General features: G+C 42.1%; 2 protein-coding genes across 23 annotated transcripts in view; one reads left to right on the forward strand and one right to left on the reverse strand.

The window, feature by feature from the left end:
- The window catches only part of ADPRM (ADP-ribose/CDP-alcohol diphosphatase, manganese dependent), a 151,383-nt gene that overhangs the window by 38,383 nt on the left and 94,174 nt on the right, over positions 1-18,826 (forward strand). The gene's annotated exons all lie outside the window — the stretch shown is intronic.
- The window catches only part of LOC133380007 (myosin-3), a 37,741-nt gene continuing 24,884 nt past the window's right edge, over positions 5,970-18,826 (reverse strand). For both annotated transcript variants that reach the window (XM_061616408.1, XM_061616409.1), the window contains exons 29-41: positions 18,046-18,164; positions 17,040-17,236; positions 15,166-15,349; positions 14,003-14,168; positions 13,046-13,170; positions 12,319-12,627; positions 11,877-12,080; positions 11,493-11,618; positions 9,750-9,920; positions 9,537-9,641; positions 9,355-9,450; positions 9,080-9,217; positions 5,970-6,129 (exon numbers count right to left, since the gene is read on the reverse strand). In XM_061616408.1, the coding sequence (XP_061472392.1) occupies positions 6,106-6,129; positions 9,080-9,217; positions 9,355-9,450; positions 9,537-9,641; positions 9,750-9,920; positions 11,493-11,618; positions 11,877-12,080; positions 12,319-12,627; positions 13,046-13,170; positions 14,003-14,168; positions 15,166-15,349; positions 17,040-17,236; positions 18,046-18,164 (1,964 nt within the window). In that variant the 3' untranslated portion in view covers positions 5,970-6,105. The remainder of the gene's footprint in view (positions 6,130-9,079; positions 9,218-9,354; positions 9,451-9,536; positions 9,642-9,749; positions 9,921-11,492; positions 11,619-11,876; positions 12,081-12,318; positions 12,628-13,045; positions 13,171-14,002; positions 14,169-15,165; positions 15,350-17,039; positions 17,237-18,045; positions 18,165-18,826) is intronic.

Consider the following 18,826-nt stretch of genomic DNA (forward strand, 5'->3'; position numbering starts at 1 on the left):
GAAATTCTGACAATCTGAGGTCACCTCAGATCACACCTTTGGGGCATCTAGCTGAGTATTGTCTATACTGACTGTTAGTGGCACTCTAGAGTTTTTCCCAGCCCTACCTAGAGATACCAGCGATTGAACCTGGGATCTTTTGCAAGCCGTGCATATGCTCTGCTATTTAACTACATCCCCTCCCTTGGGCATAAGGCTATCCTTATTTCTGCCTTTGTGGTTTCTAGATTAGATTACTGTAAAATGCTGTATGTGGGGCTGTCTCTGAAGATGATCCAGAAATTGTAACTGGCTTCAGAAAGCAGTTGCCTCTTAGTTGTCAACCACACACTATTTAAACATATATAATATATACTTTGGAACAATTTCATTGGTTTCCAGTTTGTTTCTGAGCATAGCTCAGGGTGCAGTTGTTTTTCTAAAGCCGTAATCAGTTGCATATTCAGTATTTCACCTTCCCTTTTATGCTCCTCCAATCCTGGGTTTGTGATGTTAATGAAATCCGGGTCTAACTCCATCACTTTCAGATACTTTTTTTTGTAAAGGTTCCTGAGTTATGCAGTGTGAGGAAGGACATATGGTCAGAATGGCCATTTTTCTTGCATTTGTCTGGAGATGAGGGAAAGCCAGTCTATTCTACCAAGTTTTCAGAAGCCGAGGCTTTGTATTTTGGCTTGATTGTTGCTCTTGTTTTGATGTTGCTGTCTTTTATTCCGATTTTGAGATATTATATTTTATTGATTTTTAATTTTAGGTGACCCTCTTTGAGACTATTCCTCCTGAAAGGCAATATGTAACAGAATATAAATATTGTAAATAAATAAGGATTAGAGAATAAGCTGAGCCTTCAGGAAGGAAGTCCTACAGCAGGTTAGCATTGTACTGTGAAGTGATTGGCTGTATTTGGGGCAGCTGTTGTCAGCAGTATCAGGTGTTACATATTTCCTGTGTTGGTCTTTTCACAAATATTTACTGCACAAAAGTTGCTAACCTTGTAGTTTATCTTGTACCAACTCTCACTATATGGAGAACAGGTGTCTTGTAGTCTGGCCATACATTAAACTTGCATTACCACACCCTAGCAATCACTCAGTATGGGAAGCAGGTGCAAGGTAAGGTACAGTAGAGCTCTGGTGATTCTGTGGCTAGGGTCGCTTGCTCCCCATGTGGTACATGGACCTTTTGTCTGATCTCAGAGTACTCGGTCAACCACGATAAATAGCAACCTTGGCTTCCCTGAGTTCTCGGGTCTGTAACTTAGATGCTTGACAGATGTGAGCTATTGCTTAGTGATTAGAGGGCAGTAGGTGCACAGCTAGTTGTAGCTTGTTGATTGATTCAGTGTCATTAGGCTGATGTTTCCTAGTCAATGTCACTAGTGACAGCATGTAGCTTCGAGCTAGAGCAAGAAACAGTCTTCACCTACCCCTGCAGAAAAGGTGATTTCTCCTTATTCACATCCCTCAGAAGAACACCACTTTACACACTCTTACATTCAGAAATCTCAAAAAGAGAGATTAATTATGACAGTTACTTCAGAGGAAGAAATTTAGTATATGTGTGTATTTATTCATCAAGTTTCAGTCAACCAATATCAATCACATTAAAGAAACAATACCAATATTAAAATTGCACAAAAATAGGAAGCACAAGTGTCCCTCTGAACCCATTTAGAGGTCTCAAGATATGAGACTAGTAGAGAGATAAGTAACCTTCCAAATGTTGGACTACAACTCCCATCATCCTCAACCAATGGCTATGCTAGCTGGGGCTTAAGGGAGTTGTAGTTGAGCAGCTTCTGAAGTCCCACTGCTTAGCCACCACTACTCTTGAAAAGATTTGTTACTGTTTGAGCTATTACCCAATTTGCCATTCTGTCTCAAATATTATCAGTACAGAAATAGTAAGGGAGAGGTGGTAAATGACAGAGGCTGTGAAATTCAATACTGGACTTGCACAGTCTTCTGCCTCTCAAGGGCCTTAATCAAAATAGTTCTGAGTATGTGTGTAAAATAGTTCTTGGATATCTGTCTCCATGCCAACTTTGCTGGGATTTGAAATTTGTCTTGCAGCCATTGCCCAGTTAAAGGGAGACCCCCATCAGTTGACACATACTAGTGCAGGATATTCATATTTAGCAACTAAAAAGCTAGCAGCAACATGGGCACAGAAATATTCAGAATGAATCCAATGCATTCCTTTGCACAATATAAGAGTCATCGTATTGGATCGAGCCAATTGTCCATCCTTTCTGTAGAACACACGTCTGCTTTCTCTTCCATTAATAAAGCAATATTCTCTCACACTGCAAAACAAGCACATCTATGCCATGAAAATATTCCAGTGTGGTCCCACTGATGTCCACTGGGGTTTGTTCTGAGTATCAGATGTATGAAGAACACAACCAAACTTGTTCCTATTTGGTCACCACCTTTTTTCCTTTTTTTTGCTGGCAGGGCTGCATGACAGGCAGAAATTTAGCATGAACCTTCCCCCATTCCTATTTCTGCATGTTGGGAAAGCTTCTTCTGCAATTTTGCCCTGTTGTGCAATTATTAATGGCAAATGATTCCTGGCAGAAAAGTATTGTCAGCCTTATTCCTAAGCTGTAGTTTTGATTCTCTTCCCCTCAATATTACACTGTCTTGCACAGATCTATCCTTAAGTTGGGCCAATAATACCTACCTACCTATCAGACTAGGTTGTTCCATATTTATTGCAAATAAACTGTTTACAGACATATTACTTTAGCCTGAATTATGTTAAACTTGAACAATAATTTGTAATATCTGAAATAACCCCTAATTCAGTTGATAAAGGCACAATTACCCATAAACCTAGTAGGATATGATTAGGGTCTGCCATTTTAAAATCTCATACAGCTGTCAGTACTACCATGACATCATGGCCCTTTTTAACTGGATACTGTCGGCAATCTAGCCCCTGTGGAATGTCTTGTATGTTTATTAGGAGAGCACGTAACCACAAGAATCTTCTAAGAGTGCCTATAGTTAGACTTCTGGCACATGTCCTTCCTGAGTGAGGTGGCCTCTGAACCCTGTTAAGGGCATCAACTTTCACTCTCAGATACAGTACTTGTTTCCTAGCATACCTTTGTGTAGAGATTCCAAGCTGCATTGAGGTTCCCTCTTAAGACTGATATTGTTTGTTTCTCATACTGTCACAGTACTATTATTATTATCATTACCACAATTTCTGAACCACTTAATATATAAAATATCTCTAAGGAGTGTACAGAATACAAAAACAAAAATGTTTAGTACACACATGTAGATGTACTGCCTTGAAGTCGATTCCGACTTATGGCGACCCTATGAGTAAGTTTTCATGAACCGTTGATACAAATTACTAATAAATACATCCTAATATCATTTCCTTCACTGTCTGACACACCTCCCCAATCAACACTTTCAGCCTCCTGGCTGTCACCCAGGACTCCGCCCATCCTTCCTGGCTCTTACCCAGAACCCAAACAAACTCACAGATCACCCCGCCTCACTCCCCTGCTAAAAAAAAATAAAAAATCTCACAACAGAGTTCCTGGAACCTGCAGATATCACCCTAGAGCCATGTGTGAAGTAGTGGTTAGCATGTTGGGTTTGGATCTGGGAGACCAGGGTTCAAATCCCCACTCGGGCATAAAGCCCACTGGGTGACCTTGGGTCAGTCACTTTCTCTCAATCTAACCTACCTCATAGGATTGTTGTGAGGATAAAATAGAGAGAGGGAGAGGCACATACACCACCTTGAGCTCCTTGGAGGAATGGTGGGATATAAATGAATAGTCTCTCCCTCTAGACAGTTGTGTGGGCATTCAGCATTCAGTTGGCTCCCCTACACACATCCAGTTCCAATTACAGCAGGTGTGGTGAACCATCAGTGAGAAGGACTTATATTGATTTGTAAGGATGTAATACCACAGAGAGATGTAGAGAGAAATTGTGTTCGGTTTTCTTCAGATTTGTTAAGAGAAGAGTTGGGAGTGCTAGAAGGGGTTTGGGGAGTTAGAAATTTGTTGTAACACACTGACTGCCTGAATAGGGACAATTGTGTCATGAATCTTCACACCCTTATTCCATGTTCTAGGGACCCTTATGCTGGGAGGCAGAGGGGAAGGATATTGAGATTCAATTCAGGATAGCAGTGAGTGATGTGGGGTATTTGTGATGTGCCTGGGGATTATATGGGTGCAACATATAATTGCAGTGGGGATGACACAAGAATTCCCTCTAATTTCCACACCACCAAGCACTGAATAGCTGCAAGGAAGCTTGACAGAAGGATGGAGATGGATGATTAGATTTCCCAGGACGTTCATAATTTTGCGCTCTGTTATCAGTGGACCTGTGCCTTGAAAATAGTAAAGCTCAGCCTCTATGTAAGATTAGTTGGGAAAGCTCTACAAGACATTTAATGTGGCCTGAAGCTGTTGCTAGAGGACAGTCATTCAGATTTGTCCTCCCATATATTTCCTAGAGAAAAGATTATTCCGAGTATCTGAACCATACACAAACCAGTGAATCTCAACATTATTTATCATTAAGTTCAGGGCATATTATTCCCAGAAGTTTGCCTCCAATTGGTAGATGTAGCATTGGCAGTTGTGCATTTCATGCTGTTTTGGGTTTTTTTACTTGCTGTTTATTTTTAATAATGGGCACTTATGGTACTGGGCTCCTCCAGACAACCTGCTTCTTAAGCATTTGTCCTGTTTTACTTACACAAAGCTTACACAGAGGTAAGATTATATCGATCTTTACTGAACATTTGTTCTGATGTTTTGTGGGGGGCAGTTACACAACAATGATCATTCATCCTGATTTGCTTAGAGGGTGTTTTCCCTTTAGTCCCCTTAGCACTTTTCAGTGCATTTCCCCATCAATTTCTTAACCGCCAAATGTTTGTTTCAGTTTTAAAGTGAGCTTGTTGTGCTGAGTTGACAGAGTAATCTAACCCACTTTAATTACACCAACTTAAAGTTACGATATGTGCTTGAATCCTTCCCATAAAATACTGACAGCCTAGAGCAGCCTTTCCCAACCAGTGTGCCTCCCGATGTTGTTGGACCACAACTCCCATGAGCCTCAGCCAGCATTGCCAATGGTCAGGAAAGATGGGAATTGTGGTCCAACAACATCGGGAGGCACACAGGCTGGGAAAGGCTGGCCTAGAGTAAGGGTTCTTAACCTTCAAGGGGTCTGTGAACTGGGCACAAAAAAAATCAATTTCCAATGCAATTAATTCAATTCAATTATTTATTTATGGGGTTCCATAGCTTTCATCAGATTCTCAAAAAGGTCTGTGACACCCCCCCCCAAAGTTAAGAAACACTGTTTAGAGATATCGCATGTCCTTGTATGCAAACACAGTGTTTGGCAATTTCCTTCTCCAGCCACCAGAGGTCACACTTTGTGGAATTATCTACTGTACACTGTAGCAGGGATGGGGAATCTTAGGCCCAGGGGCCAAATGTGATCCCTCCAGGACTGTCTATCCAGCCCTTGGGGCCCTCCCCAGACCACATCCCTCACCTGCCCTGCTCCATTTAGTCCTTGAGTACTTTTGCCCATCTGGAAGTGTCCTTGGCTAAAGTCTCTTGCTTGTCTCAAGAGGTATACGTGTGCATGCGTGTGTGCATGTGTAGAAGCCTCTGGCTGTTGTGTGGCTGGAATGTAACCTTCTGCCATTAGGCCAGAATATAGGTAAGAAGGAGTGTAAGTAGCCTAGCCCATCATAGCTATGTGCTGATATCATTGGCTAGCAAGCAACAACACAGAGGTGTAATCTAAATGTATGCTCATAGATTATGACTTGCTGCTGCTGCTTCTGACATTGAGAAGAAATACAGCAGAGAGCAGCTGCAAAGCAAATCTGAGGGATCAGCATTGCAGCCACATTCACATTTTATTGCTTCTGCAGAATGCAACACAAAGAACAAAACTCACCAATTCTTTAAGCAAAGCAAAATTTATTTTCTATTGGGGCTGTTGAGGAAAGATTACAGGATTACTACAATTTAGAGCAATGTCAGGGGAACACATGCATTTTGCATACATTCCAAGCTTCTTCTCTCCTGTAGTGGATTCACTCTTCACTTCCTATTACTATCTGCCAAAAACAAACAAACAAACAAATTTAGTTCCCGTTTAGTATAAGGCGAATGATTTCAGCCACTATCTTTGTGTCAATAATTTCAAATCATATGTAGAATCTGACTTAACACAAGGCTTCTCTGCATACTCTTGCTAAGTCTTGCCTCAGAGTGGGGATAGGTGTGCTGAGTTTCTGCCACCCCCCCCACTTTTTTTAAAAAAAAATAAAGGGTAAGGATAGAGGCACACTCCAGGGTATGAAAGGCAAGGTACTGGCCAAAGACCAAATAGCTTTAAAGAAATCTGCTAGGTTGTAACTCAATTCATAATAAGGCTTCTGTCAGAGGAACAGGGAGGGAAGCAGTTTCCAGCTACTCTGCCGCCTACCTGCAGTCCTCCATGCCTCCCCTCCCGAAATCTGGTCTGAGGGACTCCCACCCTCTGGAGATTTAGGGGCATGGGGCCTGCAGTGGGAAGAGCCAATGTGGTGTAATACTTAAGGTGCAGGACTATGACCTGGGAGACTAGGGTTTGAATCCCCACTCAGTCATGGAGCTCACTGGGTGACCTTGGGACAGTAACTGTTTCTCAGCCTAACCTACCTCACAGAGTTGTTGTGAGGATAAAATGGAGAGAGGAGAACCATGTACACCACCTTGAGCTCCTCAGAAGAAATAAATAAGGCTTCCTCCCATTCTTACTGTCAGCTGAGAGATACCTTTGGATATAATCCTACAATCTTATATGGGAGCTAAAACTTATTAGGAGATAACAAGTGGCTTTTTCTGAGTTTTCTCTTTCTCTTCTTAAAGCTGACATGAGACTTCAGTTCAGCTTTTTAACATCCAAGTGTGAAGAGTTTTCACATGGCTTGGGCATGGAAATCACACCTGCCTGTATACTGTCTTGCCTCCAGGCCCCACCTCATTTTCACATGCTGGATGTAACATTTAAATTAAATAGGGCTAATACACATAACAAGTCCAACATGTAGATGCCCAGTCTGTGCAATCTTTACACCCTGAGTTTGCAGAACCAGGAGAACCTGAATCAGGCATGTGTATGTATGTGTATGCAGAGCGGACAGAAATAATCCAACTTCCCTGATGCACAAGTGGCTTAAATGGATATTATGCTTGTGTCTTTGAATTGGGATTTTACCAGACTACCTGTCATGCAAAAGCTAAAAATGTGGCAAGTGAGCACTTTGGTAATCTGGACAGGTCCTTGTCATCCCAAAAGGGCAACGACAGTGGGCTTCATTGGAAGTCTTGCATTCTCTTGTTGCTTTATCAGTGGAAAACAGTTGACTGGGGGCTCATCCAGACGACTGCAAAATGTGTGACACGCCCGCTATGTGTGTTCACTATTTTTCGGTCGTCCAAATGACGTCTCACGCTGTTACGCATTGTCGCGGGTTAAATCCACTCCTTGAAATACCAGCAAAAATGCGATTTGCTGTTTAAAATCGGGAATCATCCGCTGTGCCTTCAGGAGGTAGGATGCAATACTGCAGACTTTACAGCTGATGGGTGGTTCTTGGGGATTTCCCCTTGCCCCTTCTCCTTATTCCAGCCAATCACGTATCTGCACTTTTGCACAAGTGCAAGAATAAGCCCGGGAAAATTGAACCAATCATTGCAATGGTGGTGTGTTGGGGGGGGGTCTGCAACTACTGTGCAGATGCATTTTATTTTTTGCCAGCCTGCAAACTGGGTGGCTGCTCTGGGTGAGATCTGCAATGCACAGCAAATGAGAAAGGGGCTGCTGGTCAGTTTCACGCCTGCCTCCCGAAAGCTTTGTCAATTCCATTCTACTGGCTGGGGTTTTTGTTTCAAATCATTTCGCGGGGGGAAGGAAAGGGAGAAGGAGGGGTGCGTGACACGTTTCTTGCTTTTTTTGGAGATTGCCAGAGTGAGTATCTCCTTAAATATCCATAAAGGCAGAAAAGCATACATAAGTGTAATATTGCAAATACAAACAAGAAAGCAAGCAGGCTTCAAATGGGTAGACCTGGTGGCCTGGTCTACCCATTGAAATGCATAGACTTTCCAGACACCAGGTCTACCCATTGAAATGCCAGATCTACTCATTGAAACACATTGGCTGTTGTGATGCCAGGTCTACCCATTGAGACACATGGGCTTTTCTGCCCCCAGTTCTACCCATTGAAAGTAATGGGCATTCCCTGCCCTGCATATGAGTGGTTTGCTACAGCGTCCCTGCCACCAGGAACCATAGAGACTGGAGAACCATAGAGCAAGAAACGTGTCAGCCCCCCTCCTTTTCCCTTTCCTTCCCGTGGCGAAATGATTTGAAACAAAAACCCCAGCCAGTAGAATGAAATTGACAAAGCTTTCCAGAGGCAGGCTGAAACCGACCACCCCCCTCCTTCTCCCTTTCCTTCCGCCGGCGAGAACTCCTTTACAGCCATATTGTGCTTCATTGCAAAGGGGGAGAGGAGCATACGTCATTTTTTTGCTGACCAATTGGTTGATAGGGGGAGGTTTTAGAGGCGGAGCTTGGAAAAACCAAAAAGAATGTAGGGGTCTTACAGTTGCGGGTGCGGGTGCAAAAAAGCTTTTTTTTTTAATTGGGAAAGACTGAACTAAAAGGCAAAGTGAGGACTATCAGATGACAAACCAAATATGGAAACCGTGGATTATCCCGCTCCGTTTGGATAAGCCCTAAGACTGAACAGAATCTCTTGTCAATATATTAGCCTGAAGCTACACCCTGTGCTTGCCTAATTCCATTGGTTTCACTTATATTGATACCACAGAAAATTTGAACCCATAACTGTTAGTATGGTATGTTGCTTTCACTCTGTGCAGCTCTCCTAATCGAGAAAACCCCCAGTCCTTCACCAAGATGCTCAGATTCCTTTTCATTCATTCATTACTACATTCATTTGTAAAAACAATTGCATTCTTCAGGTGAAACATCTGATGTGATGAGGCCCTTACCTTTGTTGTAGAAACTTCTCTAGTCTTTACTCGAAGCTTATTGACCTGAGACTCGGCAATATCAGCCCTTTCCTCAGCCTCTTCCAGCTCATGTTGTACTTTCCTGAATTTTGAGAGGTGAGTGTTGGCCTGTTCATCCTATAACCAAAAAGGAAACACCAAAAAAAGAAAAGAAAAACAAAAATGCCAAGTCATAACTCTGGCTTTGATGTCAAAGTTGAGATGTATTTTATTTGAATGACAAAAGGGAAGTTTGTGTCTTTTAAATAACTCACAGCCTCCTCCGCCTGCCTCTTGTAGGATTTGACCTTCATCTGAAGCTTATCCACCAAATCCTGTAGCCTGATCACATTCTTCCTGTCCTCTTCACCCTGGAAAAGTGGCAGCATATTAGGTGATACATTACTTGGTCAAGGGAATGAAGAACAGGGAAGCAGACTGCTTGTTTTCCTCTTACCTGGAAAGTCAGTTCTTTGACTCGCCGTTCATACTTGCGAATACCTTTAATGGCTTCTGTAGCTCGCTTCTGCTCTCCCTCAAGCTCAGACTCCAGTTCTCGGATCTAGGAGGTTAAGCAAAACATGAACTGACTTGGCAATTCTGATAATTGGGGCCTCTGAATTGTGAAGAATTTGGTTATGTGCCAACAGCCTTCAGCCTCAGTGTTTACCCTGGCCTCCATTTTCTGGATCTGCTTCTTCCCTCCTTTCAGAGCAAGCTGTTCTGCCTCATCCAACCGAAGCTGCAGATCCTTCACTGTCTGGTCCAGGTTCTTTTTCATTCTCTCCAGGTGAGCGCTAGTGTCTTGCTCTTTCTTCAGCTCCTCTGCCATCATGGCTGCCTTGATACACAAAGAGTAGACTTCAGTCAACAGATAGCAAAGAGAGTGCCCTTAGAAAAAAAGGACAGGGCTCAGCAGAGTTTGAAAGGTCAACTTGTGACCCCAGAAAGGGTCTGTTATGATCACCTTGATTAGTAACTTCTCCCGGTGAATGAATTAACAATCAAGGTGCTAGGGGCTTTATATAACAATGAAAAGAAACTATTATGAATTTCCAATAACATTGGCACAGTGAGGGCCCTCACACAACACTGTGTGAATGCTGCATTTCATAGTTCCCAGAGAGTTAGCTGTATTACTGTTGCAGCAAACACAACAAAAAGTCTCGTGGCACCTTAAAGACTCATACATTTTATTAAGGCATAAGCTTTCATAGATTATAGCTCAGTTCATAGTGAGTGTGACACCAGTCAGACACATCTACATGAGAGCTGCTTTTCTGTGAGGACATCCATTGGGGCTGAGGGTTGTATGTGAAATCTTGTGATGATGTAGAAAGGGCTGATATGTGCGTCTTTCATATGGAATAAGAGCCCTACCTGGTTATACCATTTACACATAGCCTCCAGCCAAGTGGGATTGGGTCATGGAAAAATGGCTCCTGTACAACTGTAGCAGTGACTGAAGGGCAGCTTGTGCAAAATGTATTTAGATTCCTCATTTGTGTGATAGGCTACATAGAACTGCTTGCCGCCATTTTTTCTTACAGAAGCTCTGTGGTATAACAGTTGCACGGTAGGCAAAAATTCAACAAGGATGACATGGAAATTCAGTAATTGGAGAAATGCACCAAACTGTTTGCAAACGGTAGCATGCTAGTAACAAGACCAGGGTTTTAAGGAGGCCATCTTGTGAAGCTGAGCTTGGTCCCTTTGGGGGAAATAGATGCTCAACATTATGTGGCCAAGAACTCTCTCAAACTCTCTCAAAAAGCATGTGGTTGGCCACTGTGGAAAACAAGATGGTGCACTGGTTAGGCCTTGGTCTGATCAGCAGGGCTCCTCTCCTGTTCTCAGCAGCCAAACAAATGAATTACATAAATGTTCAAAGAGGGCACGCTGAATCCAGTATGTAAACTAGGAATGGGGAGCCTGTGGCTGTCTAGATATTGTTGGACTCCAACTCCCATCAGCCGTAGTCAGCATGACCAATGGCTGGGAGTTGTCATTCAGCAATATCTGGAAGGCAATAGGTTCTTCACCCGCCAGTGTGAATTAAAAGTGAGAAAAAGCAAAAGCAAACCAAGCAGGATGTAACCAATGAATAATGTCTCCGCTAAAAGACCAAATCACTGCCTGAGGCAGCACCTTGGTGCATGCCACTTGGAGGCAACAGAGGCTTTTCCTCCTCCCTCTGTCAATTTGTGATTGAAGGCATTCTGAAGGAGACACACTGTAAACCATTCTTGGAAGGACTGGACAGGTAGTTAAAATGGTCTGGACAAAGAAGCAATGTTAACTCTGGAATGATAGCCATGATAAAGTGTCCATGATCCAACAAAAATCAATACTTATAGGAGCAAAGCTTTGTGGTAACTGCTAAAAGGGAAAAGAAATTAAATGAAGCTCTTACATCTGTGATTGCTTTCTTGGCCTTCTCCTCTGCATTTCTGGCCTCATTAATGGCATCTTCCACTTCACTTTGAAGCTGAGCAATATCTGTTTCCAGCTTCTTCTTCGTGTTAATGAGGCTGGTGTTCTAAAAAAGAGATAGTGAAGATGTTTAAGTGTCTCTTATGTTGCAACTTGTAGTAATGACTAAGGGGTTGATCCTCCCTATACTAAGAGGCAGTACACCTCTGATTATCAGATACTGCAGATCAGTAAGAGGGGATATGCATCTCCCCTATGGAGCATGTCATTGGCCACTGTTGATACAGAATGTGAGATGAGATGGGCCTATGATCTAATCTATCAAGGCAAGTGTTGTTGTTGTAGTGGCAACCGTAGGCCATACCTGTGTATGGAGGAGTTGTACACGCTCATTTGTATCCATAAGCTCTTGTTCAGCAATCTTCCTGCCCCTCTCTGTCTGTTCTAGAGCTGCCCGGAGCTCCTCAATCTCAGCCTGCATCAGATTAGCTCTGCGCTCAGTCATGGCCAATTGCTCTTTCAGATCTTCTTGTCCTCGGAGGGCATCGTCCAAATGTATCTGCGTGTCCTAAACACAAGGGGGAGAAGGGTTTAGTAGAACTGATTATTAGGGCAATAATTTCTCCCATTTATATAAGGCAAGGGTGGCTGACCTGTGTCCTGCATATGTTTTTGGAGTCTAACTCCCATCAGGCCCAGCTAGCTTGGCCAGCGCTCAGGAATTATGAGAGTTGTAGTCCAATAACTTCTGGATGGCCATAGGTTATCCACTCCTGATATAAAGGACCAATTGGAAAGATAAGTACCTTGAGCTGCCCTTGGACATTCCTGAGGTGTTTCTGTGCCTCAGCTGCAATACGATTTGCGTGGCTCAGCTGGATCTCCATTTCATTTAAATCTCCCTCCATCTTCTTCTTAATCCGCACAGCCTCATTCCTGCTCCGTATTTCTGCATCCAATGCACTTTGCATCGTGTCCACAGTTCTTTGGTAGTTCCTTTTCATCTGATCAATTTCTTCATCTTTCTCAGCAATCTTTCTTTCAATCTCTGATTTCACCTGAGTCAACTCAAGCTGAATGCGAAGGATTTTGGCCTCCTCATGTTCAAGAGCAGCCTGTTCAAGGAATATTGGAAAATAAACACAGAGATACTTGAGGTTCCGGGAGGAAACCTATATTTTTAGAGGATTTTTGTTCTCTTGGTGATCTTACCACAAAGTAATAAAGCTTAGTTAACTAACACCTGTTAACGATTCAGCTCCAAAATGGATGTTTCCTCAAAGTGTAGATCTGAAATGACTTAGGGAAATTACACATCCATGTTGCCCCTTAGCTTAAGCTAAGGTGGTGGTCCCACTATGCCACGGTGACCGCTGGCCAAGCAAAATGTTTGGAGGGCAAAGCTCAGCTGAGTGTGGTTTGTGTTAATCAGCTGCAAAGAATGAGCATCTCCATCTACCACTGTCCAAAGGACCTTTACAAAAACACAATTAATGACCACTTGTACTTTCCTACTATTTCTTGGCATCTTACCTCTGCTTCCTCTAGAGCCATCTGCATGTCAGATTTCTCCAGCTCTACTTGCTTCTTGGCCTTCTCAAGTTCGTGGATCATTTTGCCACTTTGAGCAATTTGTTCTGTAAGATCAGCTATTTCCTCTAGGAAAAATTAGAACACACACACAGAGCTGATAAATGAATGCCAGAAAAGTGAAATGCCTCTTAGCATTACCAAGAAGAGCCTCACATATGCAAAGAGTTGCTGTACACAAGTAACATAAGCAGAATTAAGACTTGTGCCTTCTTGTGTCATCTTCAAGAACATTTTCCTTTCTCCACTCATCCTGTTCACAAAACATCTTTTTGTGCATTCAAGATATCCCAGACACTCCAAAACATAACCTGTGAAACTTCATGGACTGTGTTTTGCAATCACAGGAAATTGTGCCAGTTATACCCATGATGATGATTCCAGGGAAGCCTGGAACTGCTCACAATGGACAAAAATGTACCATGTGAAGGTAAATCAAGCCATTGCTGTTGCCAGTGCTTGCTAAGAACCTCTGGGGGAAGTATCAGTTCTGAAAACAGGGTCATTAATGACATAAGGATAGCCTTGTCTTCTCATAGAATGAGACTAAGAACATGCAGAGATCTGGACATTCTGAACTGAATATTAATATTTCCTTTAAGTCCATAATGCTAGAATGTGCCTAATCTAACAAAGAGCATATACCCTTCTTAGCCTTCTCCTGATTTTTGGCCACAGTTCTGCACACCATTGAGCCAAGATGGGCAGTTTCCCAGTCGATGCAGCTTTTCATGGACTGGAGGTGCAGTAATGGGGAAATGTCTGCCCGTCATACCACTGCTAAAAGCACAAAGAAAAGTTGGCAAACCTTACTTATTCCTGAGATTCTCTGCACTGTGAATTATTATTTCTAGAGTCAAAATAACCAACAAATTGAAAGAAAGCCAGGAAGAAACTCACGCTGTAGATTCTTGTTTTCTCTCTTGATTGTTTCCAGCTGATCTAGCGTCTCCTCATAAGCATTCTTCATTTTGAAGAGTTCAGTGCTCAGGGACCGTGCCTCCTTTAAGGAGCCTTCCAGCTCTGACTGGCTCTCCTCATACTTGGTCTTCCATTCTGCCAAAATCTTAAAATCCAATGTGTTTGAATTAGTTGCCATATTTATTTGTGTGTGCTTTTTCTTTGCTAAACTAATCTTCTCAGTAGCCGTTCTGGATATCATCGGGTACAAAGCAACGACAGTTCACATGGGATTTCTCTAACAGGAACCTCTTTGTTTGGATTTCCACTGACAGAGAAAATAAAGTGGGGTGGGGTGGAGGACTGGCTGATAAAACTGTACACCCCAATTCCACTACTCCCCCCCCCCCACAGCAATTCTCTGGTAGTCTTCTTCTCCAGAAGCACATCAAAGCACTCTTGCCCTCAGAGTAGAGAAGATGAGAGCACATATCCTTTGATCATAGGAACACCAACACATGACTTGCATATCCCAAGGCATAGTCTGAAGGCACATGATACATCTACCTTGCTGATGTTCACCTGTTTAATACCTGGATGGGAGACCTCATGTGAACTCTACGTATATGCCTCCTTGAATTCCATGATGGAAGGATATTAAGATAAGTGTGTGAAAAGCCATCACAGACCAAACTCCAGAAGCAGAGCAATCATATCACCTCAAATCATGTCAAGGATACTACTTTTCAATGAAGGCACTTCACCAGTTCAACTGCAAGTGATTGAATGTTGATTAATTATGAGACCCTGAGTGGTCTAGGTAAAGGAGAATAAATCAGCCCTGATCAGGAAGCCTGAATGATTTCATATCCATACTGATTTATAAAATTTGGAAGATCCTTTTCTCCGCAGATTAGACCAGGGCCCGTGGCTTTTGCATGGTGGCCTCATTCCTCAAATCTGGGCCAAGTTGCTAGTGTCTTTCTGGCTCCAAAGAATGGGCTTTAAATTATTTTAATAGGTAGAAGTGAGAATCAGGCTAAGAAGCAAGTGGCAGTGCATATCTGCAGTGTCAAATGACCCCTGCTACCTTGAGATAAAGAGTGGTTGTGGTTGTGCCCTTTTCCTCAGCTAAGGACTGATACTAGAGAGGGGAAACATACCTTGTCAAAATTCCTTTGTTTCTTGTCCAGAGCAGCTGCTTGTGCATTTGCTCTCTCAACATCCACCATCAGGTCCTCTACTTCACATTGCAGCCTCTGCTTTGTTTTCTCCAGGGAAGCACACTTGGCATTCATAGCTTCAGCATGTTCTTCGGCTTCTTGAAGCCGCTGAGCCAGCTTTTTCCTTAAAGGAGTCAAATCTTAACAATGACATCCCTTTTGTCTATAGATTTGCCCTGTTTTAGTATAGCTTAGACACCTGCATGCTTGGAAAACTACATGATTAGCACAGCCTCATATACTGCTTCCTCAAGCAGTGCTCATTGCCAGCAAATGCATAAATAAATGTGACTACACATGTAAAAAATGTAAATGTACTGCCTTCAAGTTGATTCTGATTTATGGCGACCCTATGAATAGGCTTTCATGAGGCTGAGAGGTAGTGACTGGCCCAAGGTCACCCAGTGAGCTTCATGGTTATGTGGGGTTTTGAACACTGGTCTCCCAGGTCGTAGTCCAACACCTTAACCACTACACCACTAAACATTTTTGGACAAAAAAAATATTTTTTTTCAATTTAGTTTTATCCTGGTGCTGCTTGGAACAACTGAAAGGAAAATGAGAATGAGATGAAAATAGAATTGTTATTAGTTAATAAGTGGCAGTTAATATTTACTTGAGGTGAAATTTGATAGAAATAGAAAGGGTTAGGATGAGATCAAAATCAGATTAGTTTTTTAGTGTACTGTTAATCCTATAAGGGGGGAGGGCTGGACTGAAAATGTTGATGGTATATGAATGTATTGTATAATCTCGAAATTAATAATAAAAAGCCACCCAGTTCTCCTTTGTGACGACTCTTGCGTGGCAGCCTAGATCATCCAGCTACTCCAAGTTAAAAAGAAAGAAGGGAAAGCTGTCTGCATACAGCGATAGCACTACGTCCTAGCTCCAAACCCTCCTCACCATCTTACTGCATAGATCAAAGTTTCCAAATGCCAGCTACTCCCGCTTTGCCCCATCCGCCAGTTCTGCTGCACTCAAATATCTATATGCTAGACAGGAACAGCAGGCCTGCATGGTTGTGAAATACAACTTATACTATTTTATACTAGTTATGGGTATACTAGTTATACACTAGGATATACTAATACCCTTTCCACTAACCTCTTTTTTTATGAATGAGCAAATTCACCTCCACTAAATTCAGAATGGGGTCAGCAATTATGAATATCACTGGAGAATTGGAAGGGGGGAAAATAGATCCTCCCTTACCCTCAAAGTTCTAAATGGACTTGTATTAATTTATCCTTTTGAACTGATTTCATTTTTTTTCTTTTTTGGCCAAGACATGGACAGTATATACAGCTTGTAGGGAGGTGTCAGATTTTAATCTCAAAGTTTATTCTGTCGAATTCTAGTTTATTCTTTAAGATGAATCTTCTTCAATTATACACAGCCAGATCTGATATCATAGAAATGCCATCACTTTCTTTTTAGGTGGAATGGGAATGTTAAATGACTGAAATCAAAGGTAAAATGTTATGTAATATGTATTACAATTTTTAGTACACTATACCCCATTTTATAAGAACAAATTCACACACTACATTGGGCTGCTTTTTCTTAGACAGAAATCCATTTACATGGGCAGTATAACATGTAAGCTGGTAATCCATCCAGTTTTATGATTTCCATCATGCTGAAATACATGTGCTGAAGATCATAAACTTTTCTCCATCTGAGAATGAGGAATTGGTGACTCATATTGGGCTGCTTACATGAATAGGTAACTCTTATGAGTGTAAAAAGTGGATTGAAGGTAATGTGTGAAAATGAAATGTTAACTTGCCACTTCTCACCGCAACACTTACTTGGCCTCTTCCAGTTCTTCTGTGCGTTGAATGGCATCTGTCTCATATTTGGTTCTCCACTGAGCCACCTCACTATTGGCTTTGGACAGAGCACGCTGGAGCTCACTCTTTGCTTCTTGCTCTTCTTCATATTGTTCCCGGAGCAAGTCACAGTCATGGCGAGCTGATTGTAAGGCATGGGCCAGTGCATTCTTCGCCTAGAAATTAATAGTACACCATGCATCCATTCATAACTGAATTCAGTTGATAGGTTCTTACAAATGTGCTGTTGCTATCATGGGGTGGTCTTTATGATTGCCCTATAAGAGCAAACAGTGCCTGTGGTCTTCTGTGTCATCTCAAACTAAAGTTATCCTGACAAATGTCAGTACAAAGCAAAGGCTACTTTATTTATACAAAACTAAAGCAATTCACTGTACTGAGAAGACCTATGAATGCTCAAGAGCATATTCCATATTCCATACTGAGTTAAAACCTATTTTTACATCAGTGATACTTGCACCCAAAATGTATAGATAAAATAAAAAGAGCCTTAATGTTTGCAAGTAGCGAGTTGGTATTTTATTTGACAGATACAGGAAAAATTAAAAACTGGATGAAAATGCATTCACAGCACAATTCTATGCATATCTACTAAGGATGAGTAAGTGTATAGGATTGTGCTTTTATTCCCAGTACGCTGTTCTCAGGTGTGTGTGAATAGGATTAAAGCCTAAAAACTGGAGACCTGGCCTGACAGCATGGGATATAATTGGGTCACATGATGTAGGTATTGTTTTTGCTGACCAAGGGCCTGACTCCATAAATAGGCACATCCCCACTCACTTTTAGACACACTCCCATTGACAGGTCTTCATGATGCATTTGTGGTATATACTGCACGAAGGAGAACTTGCTGACAAATGTGTCTAAAGTGTTGAAAATTATTTTAAAATCTTCCTATGGAAAGATAGTATTTTTCATGAAAGAAAACCCACATTCCCCAGCACTCTGTGCTTATGAATACCTTGGTCTCTTCCTCTAGCTGCCTCTTCAGTTCTTCTATTTGCTGGGTAAATGCTTGCTTACTTCTGGAAAGTTGGGATACTATGCTCTCCCTCTCTTCAAGTTGACGTGACAGTTCACCTTTGACCAAAGAAGACAAATTCTTGATTTGCTCCTTTATGCAAATAGGCACACATAAGCTAATATCAGTGATGTTCTCTATAGCATTAGGTGTGATTTTATATCTTCCAGGCTTAACTTACAGAGCGAGCTGTATGAACCTTATGTCTATGAAAATTATTCCCCTAAACACTCTTCCTTTCACAGATCTGCTGGTCCAGAAGTACTAGTGCACAAGTCTTCCTAGAAAATGCATTCCCTAGCATAGCCCTAATCTCAGATATATTGGGTTTGGGTTTTGCTATTCAATAGTGTTTGAAATTCACTCTGAATTTGCTCAAGGCAGTTTTGTAGAGGAGGGGGGAGAATGAAAGCACAAGCCACTTATGTCTCTTCTTTTTGCACCTTCAGTTTATCCTATTAAAAAAAGAAGTTTGCACAACTCCCCCCATGGTGAGGTGCATGTGATCAACATGTAGGCACAGTTTGCACATCTCACTATATGGAGCAGTTTACAAGTTGAGCCAGAAGTGCAAACTGAAGGAGTGCAAGTCACTCATGCTCCCTCCTTCTGTGCAACATATATGTGCTTCCCAGGTGATCTCTCTTCCTTCCTCAGCCCACATACTCCAGGGCTCAGCACTGGCATTAACAATACAGATTCAGAGGTTCATCCTGGTGAG

The sequence above is a fragment of the Rhineura floridana genome, chromosome 3, assembly GCF_030035675.1.
Source record: "Rhineura floridana isolate rRhiFlo1 chromosome 3, rRhiFlo1.hap2, whole genome shotgun sequence".
Classification (NCBI taxonomy): domain Eukaryota; kingdom Metazoa; phylum Chordata; class Lepidosauria; order Squamata; family Rhineuridae; genus Rhineura; species Rhineura floridana.